At 42.4% G+C, this 27,899-nt stretch overlaps 2 protein-coding genes and 1 non-coding gene across 4 annotated transcripts in view; 1 reads left to right on the top strand and 2 right to left on the bottom strand.

Annotated features, from left to right (window-relative positions):
- SMURF2 (SMAD specific E3 ubiquitin protein ligase 2) overlaps window positions 1-7,142 on the top strand; it is a 118,689-nt gene extending 111,547 nt beyond the window's left edge. The window contains exons 16-19 of the mRNA XM_045080912.1: window positions 2,087-2,207; window positions 4,609-4,810; window positions 6,183-6,258; window positions 6,566-7,142. Coding sequence (XP_044936847.1) covers window positions 2,087-2,207; window positions 4,609-4,810; window positions 6,183-6,258; window positions 6,566-6,665 — 499 coding nt within the window. The 3' untranslated portion in view covers window positions 6,666-7,142. The remainder of the gene's footprint in view (window positions 1-2,086; window positions 2,208-4,608; window positions 4,811-6,182; window positions 6,259-6,565) is intronic.
- A 7,895-nt stretch (window positions 7,143-15,037) lies between these two features.
- The window catches only part of CEP95 (centrosomal protein 95), a 42,337-nt gene continuing 29,475 nt past the window's right edge, over window positions 15,038-27,899 (bottom strand). For both annotated transcript variants that reach the window (XM_004749137.3, XM_045080907.1), the window contains 9 exons: window positions 23,368-23,507; window positions 22,627-22,713; window positions 21,420-21,549; window positions 20,420-20,589; window positions 20,231-20,305; window positions 18,477-18,629; window positions 16,002-16,148; window positions 15,643-15,714; window positions 15,038-15,382 (listed from right to left, as the gene is read on the bottom strand). In XM_004749137.3, coding sequence (XP_004749194.1) covers window positions 15,206-15,382; window positions 15,643-15,714; window positions 16,002-16,148; window positions 18,477-18,629; window positions 20,231-20,305; window positions 20,420-20,589; window positions 21,420-21,549; window positions 22,627-22,713; window positions 23,368-23,507 — 1,151 coding nt within the window. In that variant the 3' untranslated portion in view covers window positions 15,038-15,205. The remainder of the gene's footprint in view (window positions 15,383-15,642; window positions 15,715-16,001; window positions 16,149-18,476; window positions 18,630-20,230; window positions 20,306-20,419; window positions 20,590-21,419; window positions 21,550-22,626; window positions 22,714-23,367; window positions 23,508-27,899) is intronic.
- On the bottom strand, window positions 19,135-19,268 carry LOC123392307. Its single transcript, XR_006607033.1, has one exon. It is a non-coding gene; the product is annotated as a U4 spliceosomal RNA (small nuclear RNA).

Here is a 27,899-nt window from a genome sequence, read left to right as displayed (position 1 = left end):
AGGAAGTCTGCGTACCAAGTCCAGTGTTAGGCTGGGAGGAGGCAGTGCTGGTGCTGGGCCTGGAAGTAGCCAGGGAGGAGCGAGTTAGTAGAATGGACCGTCTAGCATGGCCTCCTCACTTCCTAGACCCCACTTGCCAGGACTCAGTCATGTGTTCAGGACATAGTCCCAGCTCCTAGTGGATACAGTTTTGACAGAAAAAAGTTACAGAGGGGCTCCTGGGTGGCTCAGTTGGTTAGGCAGCTGCCTTCAGCTCAGGTCATGATCCCAGGCTCCCTGCTGAGGGAGCCTGCTTCTCCCTGTCCCTCTGCTGCTTCCCCTGCTTGTGCTCTCTCTCTCTCTGGCCGTCTCTCTTTCTCAAGTAAATAAAATCTTTTTATTTTATTTATTTATCAGAGAGAGAGAGGGGGAGAGAGCGAGCACAGGCAGACAGAATGGCAGGCAGAGGCAGAGGCTCCCTGCAGAAGCAGGCTCCCTGCGGAGCAAGGAGCCCGATGTGGGACTCGATCCCAGTCCTGGGATCATGACCCGAGCCGAAGGCAGCTGCCTAACCAACTGAGCCACCCAGGCGTCCCTCAAATAAATAAAATCTTTAAAAAAGTTACAGAGGAAAAACTTTTGCAAAGACGTACAATTTTGCTGTCCTCTTAAACAAGCAAACAAAAATGAGTTTTGCCAAAGGATCTGATGTTAAGTAACTTCTCAGAGTAGAGATTGGTTTCCCATGTTTGGAAGAGGAAGTACTGGCATATTTGGAAGATGAATAGTTCTGAGATTTTTGAGATGGAGAAGTTTTCCCAAGTAGATAAATTTATTTTTAAAGGCAATTCAGTTATAAGTCCAAGTCAAAAATATAAGTAAAGCTACACATTGGATGTAGTTTGGTGTACTTTTTGTTGGTAAAATTACGTCTTTCAGGTTTGGTGTTTTTTTTTTTTTTTAAGATTTTATTTATTATTTATTTATTTAAAAAAAAATTTTTTTAAGGATTTTATTTATTTATTTGACAGAGAGATCACAAGTAGGCAGAGAGAGGGGGAAGCAGGCTTCCCACTGAGCAGAGAGCCCGATGTGGGGCTCGATCCCAGGACGCCGAGACCATAACCTGAGCCGAAGGCAGAGGCCTGACCAACTGAGCCACCCAGACGTCCCAAGATTTTATTTATTTGACAGAGATCACCAGTAGGCAGAGAGTCAGGCAGAGGGAGGTGGGAAGCAGGCTCCCCACTGAGCAGAGAGCCCAATGTGAGGCTCGATTCCAGGACCCTGAGATCATGACCTGAACCAAAGGCAGAGGCTTAACCCACTGAGCCACCTAGGTGCCCCCCTCCAGGTTTTTTTTTTAAGGCCTCCAGGAAACAATGAGTATTTAATAAAAAGGTGTTTACTATTGGCTTTTCCTGTTCTCATTCTGGATTTGAAGAGCCTCTTTATATTATTATATTATACTATTATACTTTGAAGTGAAATCAGAAAAGTAGTCTGTTTTGGCTGAATGGGCTCTTTTTTTCTGGTTGTTGGCATGCATGCTAGAAGTTCAGAAAGAAGTTTCATCTAGATTTTAGCTTCAGACCCACCGGATCCCCGGCTGTCTTCCAGTTTACTGAGAGTTCCTCTGATTTGCTGAGTTGCTTCATTCTTACTGCTTTTATTAGTGGAAGCTCACCACTTTTTAATTTCCAGTGAACCATCTCACAGCTCAGGGCCCAGCACCCTTAAGGATCTGAGATTCTTTCAGACTATGGACTAAATTCTTTTTTAGGATTTTATTTATTTGAGAGGGAGAACAGTGGGTGGTTGGAGATGGGCAGGGGAGGAGGGAGAGGAAGAGGAAAAGAAGCCCAAGCAGACTCTCTCCTGAGTGCAGAGCCTGACTCGGGGCTTCGTCTCATGACCCTGAGATCATGACCTGAGCTGAAACCAAGAGTCGGACCCTTAACCCACTGAGCCACCCAGGTGCCCCAGACTGTAGACTTAGTTCTTAATGCTAGGTGCCAGGAAGTGTAATGATCTGAAGTAGAGATTCACAGCACTTACCAAATCTGAATATATTTGATCATATGAAACCCCTGCCCGATGTTTACAGGCTATATGTGAACTGGAGATTTTTACGAGGCATTGAGGCTCAATTCCTGGCTCTGCAGAAGGGATTTAATGAAGTAATTCCCCAGCATCTGCTGAAGACATTTGATGAGAAGGAGCTAGAGGTCAGTGTATTACTGTCGTGACATCATTTAGTGTCCTGAGGAAAGGTTGGGAATTTTCTATTAACTACGTTTTAGAGGAAAGTCACATTGTTGGTGCTTTTGAAGTTTTATGGTGCAGAGCTCCGAGAATTCTTATTCACAGGAAAACTCTTTCCTGCTTTGGAAAAGCCTTTTGTGCTTTGGAATTTCTATAAGTAAGCCGTCTCTCTTACATTGTGAATGCTCTTTACTTATTTTTCCATATCACCCTTTCTGCTTTTCAACAGATTTCATGTCTTATGTGTACATTCTTCTGTGTGTACATGTTGTTTTCTATTCCCTAATTAAGTAGTTATTGATTTAATTAAATTTTATTACTTGTTTCCACCTTATTGAAATTTATTAGAATTAGAAGCCTAGCTTCAATTGGATTTCCACTGAGCTTTGCAAGAAGGCATTCGATAGACAAGATCACAGAGAAATAATTACAACACTTAGGATAAACTGTATCTAAACATCTTTCCTCTCTTTGGAAATATTCATTACTAACAGAACCAGTAATAAATAGGCAACCATTTTTTTTTGTTATTGTTTTCCTTTAAAGCTGGTTGTTAAAGCACCTTTAGTCTGGGTTTATAATTAAGACCTTTAAATAAATACATCCGAATTTCCATTGAGCTACTTTGAAAAAACAATGAGGTTTTATTCTACTAGAGGCCCCAAATTTAATTAGTGGCTAAGAATAGCATAAATATTTGAAAGCTACAAATAAATGTAAAACATTTTATTCATTAACATCAGTTACCTTTCTTTTTTAAAAAAAATATTTATTGGGGCATCTGGGTGGCTCAGTCAGTTGAGTGTCTGCCTTCTGCTCAGGTCATGATCTTGGGGTCCTGGGATGGAGTCCTGCAGCGGGTTCCTGGCATGGGAGGGAGTCTGCCTCTCCCTCTCCCACTGCCCCTTCCATTACCCTGCTTGTGCTCACTCGCTCGCTCTCTCAGATGAATAAATAAAATCTTTTAAAAAAATTATTTAAGTGGTCTCTCCACCCAGCGTCGGGCTTGAACTCACAACCCCAGGACTGAGAGTCGTGCGCTCTTCACCTGAGCCAGCCAGATGCCCCTGCAGTGTCCTTCCTAACTAAATCTGTTAACAGACCTGTTCGTGAATCTAAACAGACTGCTTCCACTCGGTACCATCCCCCATTCCTTTTGTGATTCAACTGTTCAGTAGGGCAGTGGCCGGAGGAAGTGGTCAGGAGACGGAAGAATACACAGGAGGAATGGCAGTAACGCTGAAAGACAGTGCGTGTTCCTCTGTTCATAAAATGAGTGAGGAATTTGGCCCTGGGATTACCACTCCTCTGACGAAAAGAATTGCGGAGATATCTTTTGTGTTAATAATACTTCTGTGATCCTATTTGGATAACCACTTCCCTGTTCAGTGTGGCTGTGATTTAGTAATCTCTCCAGAACCTGTTGAAGCTTTGGGGGAGATTTTATTCAGTAGGGTTAGGGTTTATTTTACATAGTTTCTATTGGTAATGAAATTGAACTTTTGATGAAAAAAGGCATAATTTATTTTAGAGTTCTGTGGGATTAATAGAGCTCATTATCAAACGTGGGATTTGTAGGCTGCACTGTCTGTACACTACACACGGTTATAATGCACTGTTGGAAACACTTCATTGAGACAAGTCAGTCTTGGAGCCCAAGGAGATGCAGTAATAGTATCCGAGTGATTTTGATGGGGCTCATCTGTGCAGGCTGTGCGGCCGGGTGTCCAGCCGAGCACGCTGTCCTGTATTTCGTGCTTTGCTAGAACTTAAAGATCATCAAACAGATTGCTCTTGCTTGTTCCGCACTCATTTCTTGAGTCGTGAGCGGCATGGGGCTCGCACAGGACGGAGTGAGGTAGATGTTACTGAGGTATCACAGCAGGGGAGACTGCTGGCTGCTCAGGGTGGACCGAGTTGCCCAAATCCCAAAGCTAGGAAGTGTTGAAACCCAGCATGACGCAGGTATTACGGAAGGCACATACAGGCTGTATTTACTCTGTTTGCCGTCCATTCAACAAGATTCAGCATTCTCCTATGAAAACATGGAACTTCCTTTTCCCTCTGAAGCTCACGTTCACCACAGTGGGGGGTCTCAGACCCCTGGTGGGTAGGTAGGGAGCCTGCGGTATGCAGGTCCAGGGAGCCTTTGAAATATGAACCCCCCGCTCTCAGCCCAGACTCACAGAATCAGAATCTCTGAACACAGGACCTGATAGTTTGTGTGTTTTGAAAAAGCTTTCTAGATCTTTGATTAAGAACCATCATTAGAGAGCCAACACTACAAATCTAAAGCTCCGTTTGAGGGGTTTTTGGCTTAACGGGGATTTCCATTGGCTCATTATTTGTGCGATATTTTAACAGCTCATTATTTGTGGACTTGGAAAGATAGACGTTAATGACTGGAAGGTAAACACCCGGTTAAAACACTGCACACCAGACAGCAATGTCGTCAAGTGGTTCTGGAAGGCTGTGGAGTTTTTTGATGAAGAGCGAAGAGCACGGTTACTTCAGTTTGTGACAGGCTCATCTCGAGTGCCTCTGCAGGGCTTCAAAGCTTTACAAGGTAGAGCACGGGGTCCGGCCTCTGGGGGGGAGGTGGGGGGGCACGTCAGTATCTGGTTGGGCTTCATTCTGTTTCTGTGGGTAACTCCGCATTCTGCTTCTGTGGGTAGCTCCGTAATTTGATACCTTCGTCTCCTTCCTTTCCTTTGTTCCCCTCCCGAGCGCCTTTTCCACTGGGGTTCAGGTCACTGCGACCACAGTGATCACTGGGATCCTGGGCTCATGGGGAGTGTGGCACGCGGGAGGCTGTGGGCGCGCCGCTCTGCCTTTTCTGGTCCCCTTGCTTTTAGCCTGGGGCGCGCCTTCTGCCGGGGAAGCACGGCTTCCACCTTCCCGTCACAGCCGGCCCGACTGCACCCACTCAGGACACCTCCTCACTCTACTTTTTTATTCTTTTTTTTTTTTTTTTTTAAGATTTTATTTATTTATTTGACAGAGATCACAAGCGGGCAGAGAGGTGCACAGAGAGGTGGAAGCAGGCTCCCCGCTCAGCAGAGAGCCTGATGCGGGGCTCGATCCCAGGACCCTGGGATCATGACCTGAGCTGAAGGCAGAGGCCTTAACCCACTGAGTCACCCAGGCGCCCCCTTTTTTACTCTTTTAATAGAAAGAGGCAGCATGAGTTTGTGGAAGCCGTTTCTTGGTCCTGTCCGAGCTCGTTCCTTACTGCGCAGCGTCAGACCATTTGCTAACAAACGTCTTCCATTTTCACGACTTGTTTCTGTGGCATCACTGTCCAGTTTGGGGATGGGTTGGTGTCACCACTAAGGACTGTGGCATTCCCTGGGTGGCAGTTGCTTTCTTTCCCACTGAAGCTCTTCCCGCGTGGAGCCGCTGCCGCGACAGGGGGGCGTCCCCGGGAGCGCGTATTTTGCGCAGTGCTTACAGTCCCTATTTGGGGCCCTCACCAGACTCCCCAGATGCACACACTTGGACAGAGCATCTTGTGGTTGCTGAGATTTATTCCATTGAAACGGCTAATCTTTTGCTGTCAGCCAATTTTGAGGCATGAAACCTAAATTTGCATTTAGGTGGTTATCTTTTTGAATGTGTGTATATATTTGATCTTGGATTTGTCCATTTACTTCTCATACTTTTGGCACTTTTTTTGGGGGGGGTAGAAGATAGAAGTTGGCAAAGGATTTCAATCCTGGAATTTTGCTCAAATTGAAATGCTAGTGTCTTAAGGAATCCAGTATTATCCAAGGTCAATTCCAGTTTTCAAAACGCAGATTCTTTTCCTTCTGCCCTTGGCAGCTTGTAGTGAAGTCAGCAGTATTCCCATCCTTAGGCCCCGCGGTTTGCATACCAGATTTATTCTGAGATTTCAGAGACTGACACAGTCACGTGACCCACACTGACTTCCTCGGCAGGTGCTGCGGGCCCGCGACTCTTCACCATTCACCAGATCGATGCCTGCACCAACAACCTGCCCAAAGCCCACACTTGGTGAGTTGTTTTGGGGGGCCTCCCCCCTCATTCCAGGTCCCTGGATGTTAGTTTTAAACTAATTTGCTGTTCTTAGTACTGAAAGGACCTCTAAAAGGAATAAGCAACTTTTGAGTGATTTAAGATTATTCAGAAATTGGTAGGAAAGCCTGAAAGTGGCAGCCTCAGCTTTAGAGAAATACAACTTTTAATTTTCTGTGTGTTGTGAGAAGCAATGTGCCTGAATTCATACAATACTGTGCTTGCTAGGCTAGGCCTGGTGACTTTCTCTCAACGAACTGTGTCCATCTGATTTGCTTCTCTACAGCTTCAATCGAATAGACATTCCGCCCTATGAGAGCTATGAAAAGTTATATGAAAAGCTGCTAACAGCCATCGAAGAAACATGTGGGTTTGCTGTGGAATGACAGACTTCAAGGATCTCCCCAGGACTCTATTTATACCCCGACCGCCAGCCTCCCTTCAGTGACGTTTCGCAGAATGCGGAAATACAGGACCCCGCCCCCCCTTAAAATTTTTTTAGGACACTGTGAGGGGAAAGGACAATTTTGAAATTCCTTTTCAAGGAAAAAAAAAAAAAGGTCTTTATGCTTTGCCATAAGGCCACACTCAGCTGCTATTTAAAATTAATATCTTGAACCTAAAGAATGCTGACTTTTCCTACATTTCCAGAGTTAGGCAGTATTCTACACTTAAAGACTACTACTATTTTTATAAAAGGTAATCTATTCAAATCGCTCCACAGATTTCAAGTCTCTCAAACATCAAGACAACTTCAGCAGTCGGTACACACATCACATTTCATTTTGATTGAATACATGATTTTGAATAGCTCCTGCACTTGCTCTTTGTAAAAAAAATAAATAAAATTATTTTGAATTATTCTACCTTTGTAAACAATTGGCTAAAGGAATCATTATCTTTAAAAAAAATTAAGCCATTTACACATTTAATTACATTTTTCTATAGCAAAGCATTATATTTTAAAAGCATTATATGTTTCAACCTAGCTTGAGTGAATCTTTTATATATTTTTCAAGTACTAACTTTCTGGAATACAGCCACATTGTTTTGGTTGTCAGATTCCTAATGCAACCATTTAGTCTAAACTAGCTTATTGGATACAGTAAGATGCATTCAGGGGCTCCTTGTTTTTAAGAAACTTTAAAAAAAAATCCCAATTTTTTATCTTGAATGAATATGATCAGGTATTTTGGATTTACTTTTTTTTTTTTTTTTTTTTTTTTTTTTTTTTTTTTTTTTTTTTTTTTTGGATTTACTTTTCATCTTAAATGGAAATACTGCATTTTTATAGCTCCTCGGATAGTGTAGATGGGATGGGGTTTTCATTCTTCTGCTGGGTCAGCTTATCTTTAATATATAGACTATTTCTGTAAACCAAAGTCTCCTATGACAAGTGTACCTAATTTATGTTTTAATTACGGTCTAAGTTTCTATCAAGTAAAACCATCCAGAACCTTTGTTAAGCTGCTCAGGAGCTAAAATTATGACAAAGGAAACATTTTATTCAGCCAGTTTAGAAAATCCTGCTTTTACCTAATAAAATGAAGGTGGGGGTTGGGAGGAGGAGGGCGCGGGGTAGGATTACTGAAGAAATCGTGATTCTGAATCTCTGGTATAAATTACTTCAGAAGTGAAGAATTCATTTTGGAGGTATGGGCAGCTCAGTTCCCTTGGTGCTGATCAGCATCTGATTTTGGAATATCCAGATTTGGTTTTCAAGGTGTGTGGCATGTTGCATAGTCCAGAAGGCAACCGAAATTCTGGAGTAAGGGATCGAAAAACTCTGTGAACTCATGGATGGATTTTGAAATTAAACTATCAGAAATCTGCATCTAGATATATCTATATCTATATATATATATATATATATATCCCCCCCCCCCTTACACTGATGAGAATCAGGAAGGGGAAGTTTGGATGATCTAGCTCTGTTGAAATTTTGCAGCTTAATTATCAAGTAAATGGGCCCTTGGTGTCCTTTTGTTTGGTGGATTGGTTTTCAGACTGTGTTCATGAGCCAAGGTGTTCCTCAGAGATGCCTCAGAAGTAATGGTCTAAGAGAGGAGGGACAGAGAGGGATTGGAAAGGCCTGGTCGGTATTTGAACAGCAGCCTCCAACTGCCGCCCCCCACCCCCTTTACCGGAGCAGCTCCCAGTTTCTCTCTTCTGGGTTCCAAGTAAGCTGTCACGGCGTGGGAGGTTGGGGGAGGGGATATAGAAGTGGTGGAGATTTTGCTGTTTAAAAAAAAAAAAAAAAAAAAAAAAAAAAAAAGTCGAGAACTACTTGTGTAATTTTCTAAATGTTTGAATTTATTCCATTCAGCCCCATTGGACTGCTGCTTGCAAGCTGGTCCTAGTCCTGCCGTGCAGTGGTAACGTGCTTCTGCTGACCCTTTCCTTCGCAGACACTTTGTGTTCTCCTGCTGCATTCTTAGCAGTTCCTAAGAACATCCTGAAATGTACAGAAGAGGTTTCTAAACTATTTGGTATCAGCTTTCACGGTAGTACCTTACTGGTTGCAGATCCATCTCTTTTATATCATTTAAAGCACTAGTGCAATGTAATCGTGCCTACTCCTAGAATCTTCCAAAAAGTAAGGACATGATGAACACTTTAGCGAAGTCCTAACTGACGGCTGCAGTAGTAAATGCTACTATCCTAACGTATAGTAAAGCAGGCTAACACCATCGCTTTTGAGTGCCTTTTTAACTTTATAATGATGACTTAATAGAGCTTTAAAAGAAATCTACCCTAACAGTCTGTGGTATCACCAACATGATCTAGAAAGACATGATTTAGATTTCATTTTCAAAATTATGTTCCCTGATGACTTCCAAACAGGTGCTAAGAAGCAAGCAAAACCCCCACCGTGTCGTTGAATCTGGAACTCGCACCTCACGTGTAATGTGAATATTTATTTCCACTCGTCCCCCTTAGCCGGCTTCGTTCTCATCCCTCCCTCTAGTCGCGTTATTTCAGACACGTGATGTCACGTTGCCATACAGCGCCTCGCCATCCCGAATGCTTAGTTACGAACAGTGGTTATTTGTAGCGCTCACATGCAGTACGGAGGTGAGTTCTGTTCCGGAGGGTCTAATTTCTGGGTGTAAAGAGTTTTTAAACAGTGCTGTGTATAGTGTACATTTTGTTTTGCACATAGTTTGTTGCCCTGAATGGGCTTTATTTTTACTTTTTTTTTTTTTCCCAATTGTTAGCATTTACGGTTCAGAGCACAAAAATTCCTTCAGTACAATGTAATTTGCTTTGTTTCTCAACACTAAGTCCGCTTTGAACCTCCAGGCGTCGAGCTGGTGGCACTGTTGGGAGTCAGAGACAATTCCAGTCCTCGGTGGTTTGCCAGCGCCGCGCCCCCCGCGTCAGCGTTGAAGGGGCAGCGCGGGGCGGGCGGGCGCCGCGTGGGGCCTGACGGTCTCCCGTTCGGGTGATGATTGTACCAAATGCTGAGTTGTTTTCTTTCTAGATGTAATTAGTTCACTTCATGTAATATTCTTCTTTCTCCCAAACTGACTTTAAAAACAAAGTTTTATCATTTTCCTTGTATTTGTATTTATTACAGAGTGTTTTAGCTTTGATATTCTTTGTATTTTCACTCAGTTGTTACATGAGCTTTATCAATAACATCTGTATAAATGGTTTTTAAAAATTAACTATGTATGTGCCCATGCCGCAGTTGAGCAATAAAATGAATGCTGTTTGCACTGTCACAGCATCAAAGTTTTTAAAGAATATTGAGTTTCTAATGAATTAATTGTTTTGAGAAAACGTCACGACTGGCTTTATTGAGAGTGACGGCAGGTGAGCCATCAGGCGAGAAGTTTCCGAAGATTCCCGCGCCTGCCAGGGGTCGTCTTCATCCCACTGCAGAGCCCCGGAGCGCTCCAGGAGCCCCCCGGCCCCCAGCAGAGCAGGTTGGTTGGCTGCTGGTGGCTGCTGGTGGCTGCTGGTGGCTGCTGGGAGGCCTGTGGGGCGGGATGGCGGGGGGCTGCTCCGGTGACCCGAGCAGTGGGGGGGTCCCTCCTCTGCTACCTGCTGTCGAGCCATAAAATCCTCAGAAGGAGAACCCCGTTAGATTTTTCCAAGAAACCAAGACTTCAGGGTCCAGGATTCACAGCTCTGTAAGTGATGGTGGACAAAAGTGCAGCTAAATACAGGTAGAAAAAGGACTGGCTGTGATGTTGCTTCATCCAGAGCACAGCCCGTGTCAGTCTGTCCCGCGGCACAGGCCGCGCAGAATGTCGGGGACCGCAGGGAGGAGGGAGCAGCGGAGTGAAGCCAGGGAATGTTTTTTAGAGCCTTTTGAAACATTTTTTGCTTGGTCTCACGTTGCTGTGTTTACTAAAATTTGTAGTGTTAGTACATTATGGATTTTAGTACTTTTATAATTGATGAATTACCCGAAGTTTTGATTTGATAGGTTGTTTTTCTGCTGTGTGGCTGCCTGAAAGGTCTGGCTCTTTGTTCTAATGTAGATTAACTTGGTACCTGCCGCGCTCCTTTGTACTGTGTGTCCCAGACCTTACAGTTAGGATAACACAACAGAGCAGGAGACTTGTTAACAGTATGGAGAGAATTATACAGGAAAAAGGCTTACATTCCTACATTAACACTCAGCAAACCCGACAAGCCAGATTTTAAGTTTTTTAAGTTTTTTTTTTTTTTTTTTTAAACAGATTAGAGTGAGAGGCGAGCATGGAAGGGAGGGGGGAGAGGGATAGGAGTGAAGAATCCCGAGCAGACTCCGGGCTGAGTGTGGAGCCCAGTGGAGCCTTGATCTCATGATCCTGAGATCACACAAGAGCCAGATGCTTAACCGACTGTGCCACCCAGGCACCCAGAGGTTTTTTGTTTTTAAGTAATCTGTACACCCAGCATCGGCCTTGAACTTAAAATTCTGAGATTGAGAGTCACATGCTCTTCTGAGCCTGCCAGGTGCCCCAAGTTTAAATCTTTATTTTTATTTTTTTTTTAGTAACTTTTTAAAAAAAGATTTTATTTATTCATTTGACAGAGAGAGATCACAGGTAAGCAGAGAGGCAGGTAGAGAGAGAGGAAGGGAAGCAGGCTCCCTGCTGAGCAGAGAGCCCCATGCGGGACTCGATCCCAGGCCCCTGAGATCATGACCTGAGCCGAAGGCAGCGGCTTAACCCACTGAGCCACCCAGGCGCCCCCCGACAAGCCAGATTTTAAAAGTTCCGTCTTATTAGGTCTTTACCCTATGACTTTTGTTCATTCAGCAGATACCTGCTGTGCTCCTACTGTGTGTCAGGCTCTGTACTAGGGGTGGGGATAGTTGCTAGGGATATGGCTTCTTCCTCGTGCTTGTGTTCATTATACAGTGGCTGCATTTCCAAGGTGATGATTTTCTGGTGGTGAGGGTAAGGATCCGAAGCACTCAACTCTCGCTGATTAGCCTACTTCTGTGGATATTTGGGCTGTGACTTATCTAGGTTAACAATTGGTCTATGAGTTGTAAACCCCACTTCTGTCTCCCTTGAAGGGTTTTGTAAGTGAAGAAAGTGGGAGGCAGCTGTAGCAGTTCATCGGGTGGGTGAGGGACCCTTCCAGGATATTTCCCCTTATAATATTCTGACTTTTAGTACAGGAGAAGATGGAAACGCACATCAGACTCAACCCTTCAGACCACTCACTTCTCCCAGACATGATGCTGGCATGGCAAGGAGGGAGAGAACCATCGAGACCAAAGGGCAAAGTTTTTTTTTTTAAATTGAGGTATAGCTGACATAATCCCTTGCAGTTGTACATGTTAATGATTTGGTATGCGTAGATGTTGCAGGCTGATCACCACAATAAGGTGTAACCTCCATCACCATATACAGTTATAAAATATTTTTCTTGTGATGAGAATTTTTAAGATCTACTCTATTAGCAGCTCTCAGATATGCAAGGCAGTATGAACTGTAGACGCCAAGCTGTACATTACAGTCCTGTGGCTTCTCTCGAACTCGGAGTTTGTACCTGTTGACCCCTTCCGCCCATTTCACAACTGCCTATCTTTTTTCTCTATCTGTGAGCTCCATTCTTAGATTCCACATGTGAGATAATGGTATTTGTCTTTCTCTGCCATACTTCTCTTAGCACAACACCTTCATGGTATTTTGTTGTTGTTGAATGGCTGAATAATACTGCATTGTATATGCTTTCTTTGGACACTGACGTCTTATCTTGGCTGTTGTAAATAATGCTGCAGTGAACATGGGGGTACGTGTATCTTTTCCAGTTAGTGTTTTCAGAAGTGGAATTGCTTAGACATATAGTAATTCTTTTCTTAAGAATATTTTTAAAGAGTTTTTTTTTTTTTAAGACTTTAGAGAGTGAGCTGGGGAGGGACAGAGGGACAGAGAGAAAGATCCTCAAGCAGACTACCCAGTGAGCATGGAGTCCCACTTGGTTCTCGATCCCTGGACCCTGAGGTCATACCTGAGCCGAAACCAAGTCAGACACTTGACTGAGCCACCCAGGTGCCCCGTCTACTTTTAATTTTTTGAAGAACCTCCATATTGTTTTCCAGTGTGACCGCCCCAGCTTCATTCCCACAAACAATGCACAAAAGGTTCCCTTCCATCTACCTCCTCCCAACACCTTTTTTTGATATTAGCCATTTTAACAGGTGTGAGGTGGTTTTGATTCGTATTTCCCTGTTGATTACTGATGCTGAGAACCTTTTCATGCACCTGTTGGCCGTTTGTGTGTCGTCTTTGGAAAAATGTCTATTCAGTTCCTCTGCCCATTTAATTGGATAGGTTTTGTGGGGTTTTTTTGTTTTGTTTTGCTATTGAGTTGTATCTTATTTATTTATGAGGTGGGGAGAGGGACCGAGGGAAGGACGGAGAGAGTCTTAAGCAGGCTCCATGCCAGCACAGAGCCGGACTCGGGCTCGATCTCACAACCCTGAGATGATGACCTGAGCTAAAATCAAGAGTCGGACGCTTAACCGATTGAGCCACAAAGGTGTTCCAAGGTGTATGAAATCTTAATATATCTTGTCTATTGACCCCTTGTTAGTATCTCATTTGCTGAGATTTTATCCCTATTCCATAGGTTACCTTTTCATTTCATTGATGGTTTCCTTTGTCATACAGAAGTGTTTAGTTCAGTGGAGACCCTCCCACTTGTTATTTTTACTTTTAGTATCAAATCAAAAAAAAATCATCAGTAAGACCAATGTCAAGGAACTTACCACCTATGTTTTCCTCTAGAAGCTTTGAAGTTTTTAATCCTTCGAAGTTAATTTTTGTGTATAAGATAGTGGTTCAGTATCATCTTTCGCATGTGGCCGTCCTGTTCTCCCAACACCATTTGTTGAAGAGACTCTCCTTTCCCTGTGGTATGTTCTTGGCTCACTTGTAAATTAATCGACCTTGTATGTGTAGGTTTATTTCTGGGCTCTATTCTGTTCCGCTGAACTGTGTGTGCTTCTGTGCCGATACCATACTGTTTTATTACAGCTCTGTCGTACAGTTGGAAATCAGGGAGCATGATGCTTACAGCTTTGTTCTTCAGAGGGCAACGTTTTATTTTACTTTAAACTTATTTTTCTTCCACGTTTTTATTTATATTCTAGTTAACATACAGTGATAGAATCATTTCAGTAGAATTTAGCGATTCCTCACACATAACCCCCAGGACTCATCATGGGTGACAGGTGCCCTCCTCAGCACCCTCCACCCATTTGTAGCCCATCCCCCACCCACCTCCCCTCCAGCAACCATCCGTTTTCTATCCTTAAGAGTCTCTTATAGTTTGCCTCCCTCTCTCTTCTCCAAAGGGCAAAGTTTTTGGTTTTTAAAGATTTTTATTTATTTATTTGACAGCACAGTAGGCAGAGAGGCAGGCAGAAAGAGAGAGGGGAAGCAGCAGGCTCCCGCTGAGCAGAGAGTCTGAATTGAGGCTCCATCCCAGGACCCTGGGATCATGACCTGAGCCGAAGGCAGAGGCTTTAACCCGCTGAGCCACCCAGGTGCCCCCAGAGGGCAAAGTTTTAAGGGCAGTTTGGGTTTAATGTTTTTTTAAGACAAGAATTGGTCATAGCAATCAAATTAGCCGGGTCATGTAGTCTGAACGGCTTGAAATGGGAGATGAAGCCTGTGCGTATGCCCATCACCGTGCGACTGTCCTCATGCCCTAACGGGAGCCTCTCGTCTCCCCTCCAGTCCTTCCCCGGGGCCCTGTGCACTCTCTGGCTTTGAGCAGCAAAGCCCCCATATCCTCAGCGGCTCTTGGCCTTCACTGAAGCTGAAGTCTCCCTTTCCATGGAAGGTGCCACACCCCGCTGGGTTTGGGCGTTTCTCCCGCTCACTCCTTCAGAGCAGAAACAGGGCCGGTGTACTGTTCCCGTCCAGTCCACCGCGCCTCCTTTCCACGGGCAGGCGCTAGTGCTGCTTGAGGCCTGTGCCGGCCGGCCTGCCGCCCTTTGCCTCTCGCACGCAGGCCTCGGCCAACAGGAGCCAGACACACGAATGCTCATCCTCCCGCCGCCACGTGAAACCTCTCCACCCATTCACACAGGGTCTTCGAGATTTAACCCCAGCTCCCGCCTCTGATGACAAGCCCACACCTAGCGCTTCTCTGACTTAGAGATTTTTATAGTTTTTACTAAACTACAGCAACAGGCTTCAGGAGCTGGCTGCTCAAGCAAGGCTTGTTACTCTAGTGCGACTCTGTCCAGTGAATGTGTGCCTTCTCCCCGCTCCTACGTCATACATTCAAAGTGGTATACTTGGAGAAAATGATTTTTATTTAAAAAAATTATGTCATAAAAAGTATTGGAGTGAATATGTAAGTAAGGCATATAGAAATGAGTCTCCTGGTTTAGACTCTTCACTGACTCCGTTCTAGCTCTGTCCTAGTCAAGGCTTCCAGAAAGCACTTACAAAATCGGGCCTCAGAGGAAGGGATTCTTACTGTACTGAAAAGAAGCCAGATGAAGCCGAGCTCTGAAGCGCTCAGCTTCTAATTCCCGGAAGAAAGAGTCCTCGTCGTTCTGGGTTATCATGCGCTGCAGTTGCTGAATTTCCTTCTCCATCTTCGATCTCAGCTCCCTCTTCACCTTACACAAGGTCTAAAAGAGAACTCGGGTCATCCCGCTAGTAACATCTGCCCAGGCCCCCGTCCGTTTCTATTCCCCCTTTACCTTCCAGCTCCTCAAGCTTCTGCAATTTTAATAACCACACAGTCCTTCTTACAGAGACTGAACAGGTCAAGTTAACACACGATTATAGGATTAACCATAGAATAAATGTTTGGGATCACAGATGTAATACAGTTGTTTTCTAATTCTTAAAAATGTAAATCAATGATTTCTATCCTGTTAATTATTACCTGGGCCTGGGATTTCTCTCTGGCTTTGAGTTCCTGACGTTCTTGTGATATGGCTTCTGCCAGCAATGAAAACTGTGTAGAGAGGGAAAAAAACCCGAATGTTTATCCTGTAGCCCAAATTTAATAATTGTGATATATAATGTTCAGACTTAAAATCTTTATTTTAATAGAAACAGGGTAACAGAGAGAGTCTGTACTGTGGCCAAGTACTAGCTTATCATGAATAGTCTGTCTGACCAGTGTACTGACAGGCTGAGTTACTCTGTGGAGGTTTTTCATAAAACAGAATAAGCTGATTTTTGACACAAGGTGGTCAGGATGAAGCACGTGAGAATGTGAACCAGCAACACTGAGCTCACCTGGTCTTTATAGTAGTTCTCCATCGAGTCTAGTTCATTCTGGTGCTGTATCTTTTGTTCAGCTCGTTTTTCTCTGGCATAGTTTCTTAGGTCTCGTAATCTTTGCTTTTGAATTTGTAAACCTTCTTCAAACAATTTCTTAAATATCTGTCGTTTAGTTAGAAAAATAAAGTTATGCCGAACTTTCATAGAGGAATTAGAAGCATTTTGTCCAACTGTACTGATTGTATTTCACAAAGTTTTTTGTTTTTAAAAAATGTTATTTATTTGACAGAAAGACAGCCAGAGGGAACACAAGCAGGGCAAGTGGGAGGGGGAGAAGGAGGCTTCCCGCAGAGCAGGGAGCCTGATGTGGGGCTCAATCCCATGACCCTGGGATCATGACCTGAGCTGAAGGCAGACGTTTAACGGCTGAGCCACCCAGGTGCCCCTCTATTTCACAGTTTTAAGTAACAGCTTTACTGAGATAAAAGCCACATACCACAAAATTCACACTTTTTTTTTTTTAAGATTTTATTTATTTATCAGAGAGAGAGGGAGAGGGAGCGAGCACAGGCAGACAGAATGGCAGGCAGAAGCAGAGGGAGAAGCAGGCTCCCTGCTGAGCAAGGAGCCCGATGTGGGACTCGATCCCAGGACGCTGGGATCATAACCCGAGCCGAAGGCAGCTGCTTAACCAACTGAGCCACCCAGGTGTCCCCCAAATTCATACTTTTAAGAGTAGAATTCAGCAGCTTTTCGTATATTCAGAATTGTGCCGCCGTCACCATCCCTTCAGAAAGAAGCCCTATACCCATCAGCGGCCACTCACGCACCCCCTGCAACCACTAAACTAATTTCTATATCTCTAAATTTGCCTAATCTGGGTTATTTCTTATAATCCCAAAATATGTGGCCTTTTGTATCTGGCTTCTTTCACCTGCCATGTTTTCAAGGTTCATCCTTTTCATTGCCACATAATACTGTGATATGGGACTTTCACATTTTGTTTATCCATCAGTTGATGGGCCTTGGAGGTTTTTTCCTCTTTTTGCGTTTTATAAATAAAGCTGCTGTAGGTTACTGTACACAGTACAGTAACTGTACACAGCCACACCTATTTGTGTGGCTGTACACCTAGCAGTGAAATTACGGAGTCACAGGGTAGCCAGGCTAATCTTCTGACGAACTGGGAGACTGATCGAAAGTGGCTGCGCGGGGCGCCTGGGTGGCTCAGTGGGTTAAAGCCTCTGCCTTCGGCTCAGGTCATGGTCCCAGGGTCATGGGATCGAGCCCCGCATCGGGCTCTCTGCTCAGCGGGTAGCCTGCTTCCTCATCTCTCTCTGCCTGCTTCTCTGCCTACTTGTGATCTCTGTCTGTCAAATAAATAAATAAAATCTTTAAAAAAAAAAAAAGTGGCTGCGCCATTCTGCCAGCCTTGCGTGAGAGGCTGTAACTTCTCCGTATCGTTGCCAACACCCTTTTTTTCCCATTGTGGTTTTTATTTGTACTTCCTTAATGACCAGTGGTGTTTAGCATCCTTTCCTGTATCCCCCAAATTCTTCAATTCTCAAGCAGCCAATCTATAAGGGAAGAACCCGAGCCAGAGAAGAAACAAATGGTGCATTTGCACATGTGCACAACCGAGGTGAGGTGCTTATCCTCAAACGGGGCTGGAGGAAAACCAATTACTCCCAGGAGGTACATATGCCCACTGTCCTTACAGCCATGCTGTCATTAGTCAGCGGTGTTACCTTAGTCCAGTTACGTAACCTCTCAAAGCCTCAGTATCCTCTAGAACTGAGGATGACAGTAGTATGCCCGTTAACTGTCATTACCTTAATGTTTTACTCTAGAGATGCAATTTACCGCCAGTTTGGAATCCCAAAAGATTAAGCATTTCAGCCTGATTAGGGTGGGAGAACAAATAATGTGGAGAAATACTTCACAGAGCCTTCGTCCTACACTCCTTTCCCGGTTTTATGTGGAATCCAGGTCATCTAGTCACACCTTAAGTCCCTGTCCCTTCTAACACGTTCTCAAACCCCTAGAAGCAGTTGCACTGGAAGACACAGGTTAGAGGGAATCAGGGCACCGGAGACTGGGAGCAGACTGGAATGTACCATGCAGGTAACAAAATGAGGCATGGACAAGTTGAAACTCTCACAGCCGGCACTTTAAGACTTACATTTGGGTTTTGGATGCAAACGGACCGGAGTCCCAAAGAAGGTGGTCCTGAAAGCTAACAGATAAAATTCACCCTTTTGCAAAAAAGGGTTGCAAAAAAGCTATATTCACAGGGCACCTGGGTGGCTGTTGGTTAAGCATCTGACCTCTGATTTTTGGCTCAGGTCACGATCTCAGGGTCATGAGATAGAGCCCCACGTCAGGCTCGGAGCTCAGTAGGGAGTCTGCCCCTCCCCATCGCTCACTCCCTCACCCTCTCTAAAATCAGTCAATCGATCTTCAAAACAAGAAACAAAAACCTGTATTTACCATTTCTTCCCGCGTCCTCATTCGCATCATTTTTGCACGCAACTGAACTCTGTAATCATCATAGTATTTTCGGGCACGGACAATCTGCTGCCGATTTTCTGTTATTTTTGACTGTGTCAACTTCTGCCTATAAATGCGGTCCTTGAAGTCTTGCTGGGAAAGGGAAAGTGAAAAAGAGGAGTAAGGACAAGAGGAAGACAGACTCTGGCATTCTTAGCTGCCCCACTCCCCATCACGAAGTCTTCAAGGAGTGAGCCAAGCATGCGGGGCCAGTGGCCTAATACGTGGGCATAGACTCTGACAAAATGTCAACCCCCAGAAGCCTTCCAGGCGTTGGGAGGTTCATCACCAGTCCAGAAGGCTGCCCCAGTGAGCCATGATTGCTGTACGTGATCTTGGTGGAACTGCACATCTCATCCCCCGTGTCCCCTAGGGGGTCACCTAAAGCCACACCCAGATGCAAGCTTAAAAGGAGTAGAAAAAAGCCATTCTGACTTTCAAGCAAAGTTTGAGTTATACCAAGAGTATTTATGTCAAAACTAAGGAAATTAGTATCTTACAAAGTAGTGAAAATGAAACGAGGTCATGTGCATAAAGCAAGGTATCCAGTCAGATGCTTGTTTTCTTTTCCCCGGAAGTACCACATGCAGATTCTCAGAGAGCTTCCCCTTCTTTGTCTGAAATTGTTTAGTAGTATACTTCTCACTGCTTATCTCAACCAAGAGTTTTAATTAGCAATAATCGCGCCTCGGATAAACCTCATTGGCTACGATACTGCCACTGCGCAAAGCTCAACCAAGAGTTTTAAAATCCCTTCTTCTGACATACTGTCTTTTTTTGTGTGTGTGATTTTTAAATTTTTTATTTTTTATGAACATATATTTTTATCCCCAGGGGTACAGGTCTGTGAATTGGCAGGTTTACACACTTCACAGCACTCATCAAAGCACATACCCTCCCCCCAATGTCCATAACCCCACCCCCCTTCTCCCAACCCCCCACCCCCCAGCAACCCTCAGTTTGTTTTGTGAGATTAAGAGTCACTTATGGTTTGTCTCCCTCCCAATCCCATCTTGTTTCATGGATTCTTCTCCTACCCACTTAAGCCCCCACCCATGTTGCATCACCACTTCCTCATATCAGGGAGATCATATGATAGTTGTCTTTCTCTGCTTGACTTATTTCGCTAAGCATGATACGCTCTAGTTCCATCCATGTTGTCGCAAATGGCAAGATTTCATTTCTTTTGATGGCTGCATAGTATTCCATGACATACTGTCTTTGACCTCTGTCCTCTCCATTATACTCAACAGAAGATTCTGTGCTCTGTATAATTCTCAATCCAAATCAGAAGGGAGGGTGTTAAACTAGCTCAGTTCTCTGCTTGTGAGCTTAGGTCAGAGAGGACAAACGACACTAGCTTACAACCCCCCTGGTACCTTGAAGTTGCTGTGGAGGCAGAGACAGACCTGAATTAAGATCTCAACCTTGCCCCTTGCTGAGTAAGTGGGACCAAATACAAGTTAGCATTCTCAGAGAAAACATGTCCATTATGTTACTATAAAAACCAAAGGAAACTGTATAAAGTATTTGGCACCTTTGCCCCTCATCAGTTTTGGTTACAGCCTCAAATGCTTCCATAGGCAAGTGTTAAAGACAGATGTCTGTGGATCTATTACCCAGCTGTATAAATACAAGTAATTAATGTAACTTACAAACTCAAAACTGTAATGCTCAACCTGCTCTTAACATACCAGTCTCTTGTTATGTTCATATTCTTTCTTGACAAGTGCAGTAAGGAGCTCATGCCTTTTTAAGGCTTCTTCTATCTTTAAGAGGGACAGAAAGGAAGAAGGTTAATGCCGCATTCACTAAATTCTGAAGGATAAGCTCTTCCCCTTTCTGGTTTATATTCCTAAGCTTGTAATTAACAGTTAACTTACTTCATCCTGAAGTTTTTTCTTTGATCGGTTTTCTCTATATGCATCTTTTTTGAGCTGTTCAACCTGTGTAATTTGCTGTTTCCACATTTTGCTTAGTGTTTGGCCAGAAACATAGAGAAATGGAAATTGCTCCAGCATGAGGGGCAGTAGACTATGTTCATTTACTTTCACTGCAAGGTAAAACAAAACAAGCACAAAACCCTTTAATCTGAGAGACTTGCTGATAAGCTTTTCATAAGCACTCTCATTCTCCCTTCCTGGTAGAGCAAAGCTTTATAAGCGATGCAGTTCTGATCCTGGAGACTAAATCTAAACATATGTCATTAACTTCTCCACTCCTTTGATCCGAGTACACCAACTACCGGTAAGGATGAGAATCAGCTCAACATTCTGACTGATGACATGCTGTTCTGGTGAAGTCCATCCTCACTGCTCAGCTGACTCAGCGACTGGGGTGGACGCTCTGTGTGTGGCCGAACACTCCTCAGCCCTACTGGGAGGCAAAGTCTCTGTCTGGCGGGATGTCGTTAGGCGGCCAGCAGTGTTGGAAATGCAACCCTGGCATTTCACATGACCTCATTTTCCTTGTAACAGGACTTGAACACTCACTAGCACCAGCTGTCAATATAACAGGGCTGGACGGGACATCTGCTTGCTTTGGAGCAACCCTTGGGTTCTACCAACTTCCCAGAAACAAAGAAGCAACTAGTGTGAGTGAACAGAGTGAAGCTGCAGCCGGAGCAGCAGGTAGTCCTGCCCATTTGTGCCTCCGGTACCAATATTTGGGCCTCCAAAGGTTATTAAATAACCTTTTAAATAAATGCCTTATTTACAAGTTTTATCTTTCTCTTTATAGAAATCTAGCATATGGCAGTGATAAAAGAGGAACTTTCTCCAGCTAACTGATGGATGTTAAGTTTTCAGTGCTGTGTCCTTGGAATGTAGCACACACTTTCAAAGAATGCCAGTTTTCCATAAAGTACAATTTTGTGGTTCTTACTTGGAACTGCTTTATTTGGCTTTGGCAAGCCACTTCTTGGACTTGGAGTTGTGGTTTTTCTAGAGTAAGTCTTCCAGGGCTGACTACGTTTTGGAGTTCCTTTATGAGCAGCTTCTCTGTATATTTTTTCCTTAGGAGCAGACATAAAACAATACAAATAAAAGTAATAACTCTCTCATACATTATCTTAAATATTACACATTGAAAAAAATAGCTAACTAATCCCCAACCGAACACCTTACTTCCAATTTCTAAAATCTGGTTAGTGTTTATCTGAGTTAAAAGCATCTTTTGGCTTCTGGCACCCTTTGGAATTTTAAAAAGCACTGAATCCTTTTTGAGTTTCAGAGTCACGTAGTCCCACACCCTAAATACAACCACTAATAATGTTTTGATGTACTGGCTTCTTTGACAACTTTTTCCATGTAAACTAAAAAGGTTCTTAAATAATGTTTATCATAACCATACTGTATTTTATATCCTGTTTTGTTCATGAACATTCCAGCACAAGCATTTTTCCTGTTTTCACTTAGTTTCTGTAACTATCCTTTTGAAAAGGCAATGGACATGTCTGCTTTGTGCTTCTTCCACTCAGGCACAGAGTAAGTGGGATCTCCTCATTCCCCTTTAACCTGTCAGCCCCAACTATCTTTTATTTTTAAAGATTTTATTTATTTATTTGTCAGAGAGAGAGAGAGAGAGAGTGCGTGCGTGTGCACACAAGTAGGCAGAATGGCAGGCAGAGGTGGAGAGAGAAGCAGGCTCCCTGCAGAGCAAGGAGCCTGATTCAGGATTTGATCCCAGGACCCTATGCTCATGACCTGAGCTGAAGGCAGTGTCTTAACCAACTGAGCCACCCAGGTGTCCCCCAACTATCTTTTAAACCCCTGATGAACAGAACTTCTTAAAAACTGATGGGTGTTTTGGGCAGGAAGGAAAAGTGTTTGGAATCTTTTGGTACCAAGCATCTGCTTCAGCTTGGGTCATGATCCCAGGGTTGTGAGATCGAGTCCCACATGGGGCTCCTTGCTAGGCGGGGAGTCTGCTTTTCCCTCTCCCTCTGCCGCTCCCCCTGCTTGCGTGTGTTCTCTCTGACAAATAAAATCTTTAAAAAATTTTTTCTTCAAATAAAAAAAATAAGAAAGATCTCTGTACTTTCCACTGATCTGATCAAGTTGCATTTATTATAGTAGAGACTTTTACCCACTGTTTCCTCCTCATTTATTCCTAGAGATCCAATATTCTCTTGAACTTTATTTCTTCTTAGTTCCCTTTCAAATGCTTCAGTTAGTGCCTAGAGCAGAGAAAGCCATATGACATTACAGTTAATAAAAGCATATAAAAATGAAAATGAAGGGAAAAAAATTAACCTAAGATTCTGTCATTCCATTTTTTTTTTAAAGTTCCTTTTGGGTCCCTGTTATCCTAAATATATTTAATATTATATTATAAACATTATAAACATAAACATATTTAACAGACATGTAATTGGGACATAACCCAAAAATGCATATTTTGTTTTCTGGTTTTATTACTTTCATAGTTCCTTGAATGGAAGTTACATGTTAAATAAGCCATTTGAATTAATTTCAGTTTTTCACTATCATAAAACATACTATAGCAAAAATGTACATGTTCTAAATTAATTTGCATTTCAAAATCCCTATTCCACAGCAGAAAGCCTTCCTTGGTAATCATACATTCTCCATATTGAATCTTAACCACCTCCTCCCATTCCTGTCTTAGAGTATCACAAGTATAAATCTTATGTTCCATAAAGGTGGGACGGGGGACATAAAAGCTATGTCCCATAATCTCCTACCATCCACTCAGTTCGAGAATATTAAATGCACCTGAAGCCTTTAATCAGCAGGACATTCACTGTAGTATTTGGTTGAAGGTAAACAGTATTGCCTGCTATCCAATCATAGTCAAAGATGGGATGTACCTTTGCTTGGAATTGGCGAAGATCTGTTTCTTTTGGCTTTCGCGGACGTTTTCTCTCTATATGGAACTGTGTATTTTTGTTAACTGGAGATGGAGAGAGCGAATGAGATCTGTAGGGTGGCTTTCTATGAGTGGAAAGTCCTAAAACATGGAAGAGACATGTACCATTAGTTCCTATAGAGCCAATCAAATAGTAAAATTACCAAATCCAAAAAGAATGACTGTGAATGTGCTAAGCGTACTCTTTCCTGTAACTAATTTGTATTTTTTAAAAAAATTTTGAGAAGAGGGGCGCCTCAGTGGTTTATTGGGTTAAGCCTCTGCCTTTGGCTCAGGTCCTGGGATTGAGCCCCGCATTAGGCTCTCTGCTCAGCAGGGAGCCTGCTTCCCCCCTCTCTCTGCCTGCTGCTCTGCCTACTTGTGATCTCTCTCTCTCTGTCAAATAAATACATAAAAAAATCTTCAAAAAAATTTTTGAGAGAGCATGCACATGAGTAGGGGTAGGGGCAGAGAGAGAAGCAGACTCCCTGCTGAGCCAGCCGTGGGGCTCAATCTCAAGACCCTGGGATCATGACCTGAGCCGAAGGCAGACACTTAATGACTGAGTCACCCAGGTGCCCCTAACTAATTTGTATTTATTTGTAATGTTTAGCCTGACCAATATACACAAAGGTATACAGTTTCAAAAAAGCACTTAGGTTCTTTTCAACTTTGGGTTGAAAATGGAGCAACATGTGGAATTAAGTGGAAGGAAGTGGTGCTGGAGAAAGAAAATGTTAAATCATTGAAGCCATGTGTCTGCTATCCTTTTACACCTACCTAGGTCCTGAGGAGGTAGGATATAAGTACATCTACATCTTACCCTTATAAAGCAGCATGCTTAGAAGAAAAGGTTAATATAATTCAGCATCTTCTAAGTAGTCCCAATTTTTCCTTATGTAGTTAAGTTGCCCCTAATTCCATACTGCCTAAGAGATCTAACAAGTCACTTCATAAACAGTTTTATGTTCCACTGTTTTTAGTTGTACTTGGGCATCTGCTAGCTGTGTAGAGGTAGACTCCATGTCTTTTCAGAGAAGTGAGTAATTCTAAAGTTAAGAAAATTAGTTTGATATCTTTATAGATAAACCTTCCCAAAGAATTCAAATTTCCCTAAGCTTTTTATTTTTTCACTCTTTTAATTCAAATCTTTCGAATTAATTTCAAATATAAGACATTAAGGGGGTGCCTGATTGGTCTGTCAGTGGAGCATGCAACTCTTGATCTTGGGGTCATGAGTTTGAGCCCCATGTTGGGCACTGAGATTACTTAAAAAAAAATAAGAAGACTGGGGCATCTGTGGGGTTCAGTCCCTTGGACATCCAACTTTTGGTTTTGGCTCAGGTCAGGATCTCAGGGTCCTCAGAGTAAGCTGGTGTCCTGCTCCAGGCTCAGCGGGGTGTCTGCCTGAGAGGCTTTCCCCCTCTTCCTCAGCCCTTTTCCTGGCTTGCTTACCTCCTCTCTCTCTAGAATAGATAAATCATAAAAAAGTAAGATATTAAGAAAAATGGACTTGCACAACTGATTTTAAATGATGTTTTTAGGACATTCATGATGTATTCTTTTCATTGAAGATCCAATGAAAATAACATTTTGACTTACAGTGAGTTTTCAAAATGGGATACGTTTATGTGTATAGAAGGGAAACATGTAGGTTACTAGGTGAGGCTTACCTAGCAATTACTTGGGAAAGTTTAAGGGGAGGAAGATGAAACAATCAAGAAAAAAAAATATTTTTGTAATGAAAAGCAGTTCTACTAGATGGACAGCCTATGGAAACTTTTTTTCTTTTTTTTTTTAAAGTAAGCTCTATTCCCTACATGGGGCTCAAACTTACAGCCCACAACCCTGAGATCAAGAATCCCATGCTCTTACAACTCGGAGATCAAGAGTCCCATGTTCTACAGCTAAGCCAGCCAGGTGGCCTAAAATTCTAGAGAAATCTTTGCCCATGTTACAGGTTGTTCATTGTTTTTACTTTTTATAACTACACTTTTGCAACCTGTATGTCCTGTAATAGAGGAAATGGTGATACATATTTTCATACAAGTGGAACTTAATAAAAATGAATGAACTAGATCTGTAAATATCAACAGATTTTCAAAACATTAACAGAAAAAAGTTACAGAATAACACAGTATCATTTGTAAGTAAATATGAGCTGTTACCATATAAAAACAGAAATGAGAAGGTTCCAGTTTAAGATGGCAATACGAAGGCTCCTGAATGCACCTCCTCCCACAGACACACTGAATCTACAGCTATACATGGAACAGTTCCCTCAGAAGGGAATCCAGAAACTAGCTGAAAGACTCCTATACCTCAGATGAATGAGGAAAAAAACCTACACTGAAATGGGCCTTGACACACCCTCATCTGTTGGGAGTCATTAAGAACAAAGGTGGCAGTTTGGACTATCACAAAGGTTTCAGACACCCAAGAGCTAGGGACAAGCACTACTCCTTTAAGACTGGAAGAGTGGCTGTTTTACTTAGTGCACAGAGGCCAACAGAGACAGAAAAACAAAGAAAAAGAATGCATTCTAAACAAAAGAATTAGATAAAGTCAAATAAACCTTAGTGAAACAGAGATAAGGACTCTAACTTGATGAAGACTTTAAAATGGTGGTCATAAAGATGCTCACCAAGATCAGGAGAACCATCTGTGCGCAAAACGAGAATCTCAACAAAGAGAAAACATAAGAAAGTATCAGTCACATAATTAAAAAATATAGTGACTAAACTGAAAAATTCAATATTGGGGATCAACAGACTAAATGAAGCAGAAGAAAAGATGAGCAAACTCAAAGGCAGAACTGTGGAACTTATCTAGACAGAGGAGCAAAAAGAAAAATGAATAAAAAAGAGAGAAGATAGCTTAAGGGATTTGTGGGACACCAGCAAGTGGACCAATACATACACTATAAGGGTCCCAGGAGAAGAGAGCAAACAAAGCCAGAAAGCCAATTCAAAGAAATAACGGCTAGAAACTCCCCTAACCTTGGTAAAGGAAACAGACATCCGGATCCAGGAAGCCCAGAAACTTTCAAATAAGATGAATTCAAAGACCCCACACTAACATACATTATAAATAAATAGTCAAATTTAATTTGAGAGAATCTTTTAAGTAACAAGAGAAATACAACTTGGTATGTACAAGGGAACCCCCATACCACTATCCTTAGATTTTTCAGGTGAAGCTTTTCAGGCCCAAAGGAACAGCACAATATATTCAAAGTGCTGAAAGAGAAAAACTGCCAAGAAAAGCTATTTGACTCAGCAAAATTGTCCTTTGGAACTGGAGAAATAGCTTTCCACACAAGCAAAAGCTGAAGCAGAGTTCATTTACCCTAGAACAGCCTTACAAGAAATTTTTAAGATGCTTCTTTAAATAAGAGGGTGCTATTTAGTAATAGGAAAGCATATGAAAGTACAAATCTCACTGGCAAACGCAAATATATATAGTTAGATTCAGAGAAGTCTAATGTAACTGGTGGGTAAATCACATATAAATCTAGCATGAAAGTTAAAAGACAAAAGTAGCAAAAATAACAATTTTTTAATGGCTACACAAGGTAAAATGATGTAAATTATGACATTAAGAATTATGTATGGGAGCAGGAAGAGTAAAAATGTAGAACTCTAGTATGCACTCTAATTTGTTATCAACCTAGAATACTAGAAAACATTTTATATAGGCTTTAGGTTTTAGGTTTGCAAACCTACTGTAGGTTTGCAAAAACCTATAACAGATACACAAAAGATAAAGAAGACTAAGCATAGAGGAAATCATCAAATCACAAAGCAAGAGAACAGAGGAATTACAAAACAGCAACACTAAACTGACAATTATAATTATTTTAAAAGTCAATGGACTAAATTTTCCAATCGAAAGAGAGTGGCTAGATGGATAAAAAACAGACACGACTACATGCTGACTGCAAGATTCAAACTTTAAGGACACACACAGCTTGAAAGTGAAGTAGATATTTCACATAAATGGAAACCAAAAGCAAGCTATGGTAGCTATACTTCTATCAGACAAAACAGACTTTAAGACAGAGATTGTAACAAGAAACAAAGATCATTATATAATAAAAGGGACAAATCATAAAGCGTATTTAACATTGCTAAGTATGCACAAAACACAGGAGTATGTAGATATGTAAAGTGAATATTAATAAACCTAAAATAGAAAGGAGAAATAGTAATACGACATTTACAAAACATTCTATCCCAAAGCAGCAGATATTTATTCTTCGCAAGGATACAGGAACTTTCTCCAGGACCAATCATATGTTAGGCCACCAAACAAATCTTAATAAAGTTAAGAAGATTGAAATCATATCAAGCATCTTTTCTGACACAATGGCTTAAAAGTAGAAAGCATTTACAAGAAGAAAACTGGGAAATTCACAAATATATAAGGATTAAACAATACACTATTGAACAACTAGAAGGTCAAAGAAAAAAATCAAAGGAGAAATAAAAAAAA

This window comes from Mustela putorius, unplaced genomic scaffold (assembly GCF_011764305.1).
Source record: "Mustela putorius furo isolate JIRA1106 unplaced genomic scaffold, ASM1176430v1.1 tig00000487_pilon_pilon_pilon, whole genome shotgun sequence".
Lineage (NCBI taxonomy): Eukaryota > Metazoa > Chordata > Mammalia > Carnivora > Mustelidae > Mustela > Mustela putorius.
This window is presented reverse-complemented; position numbering and strand designations above follow the sequence as displayed.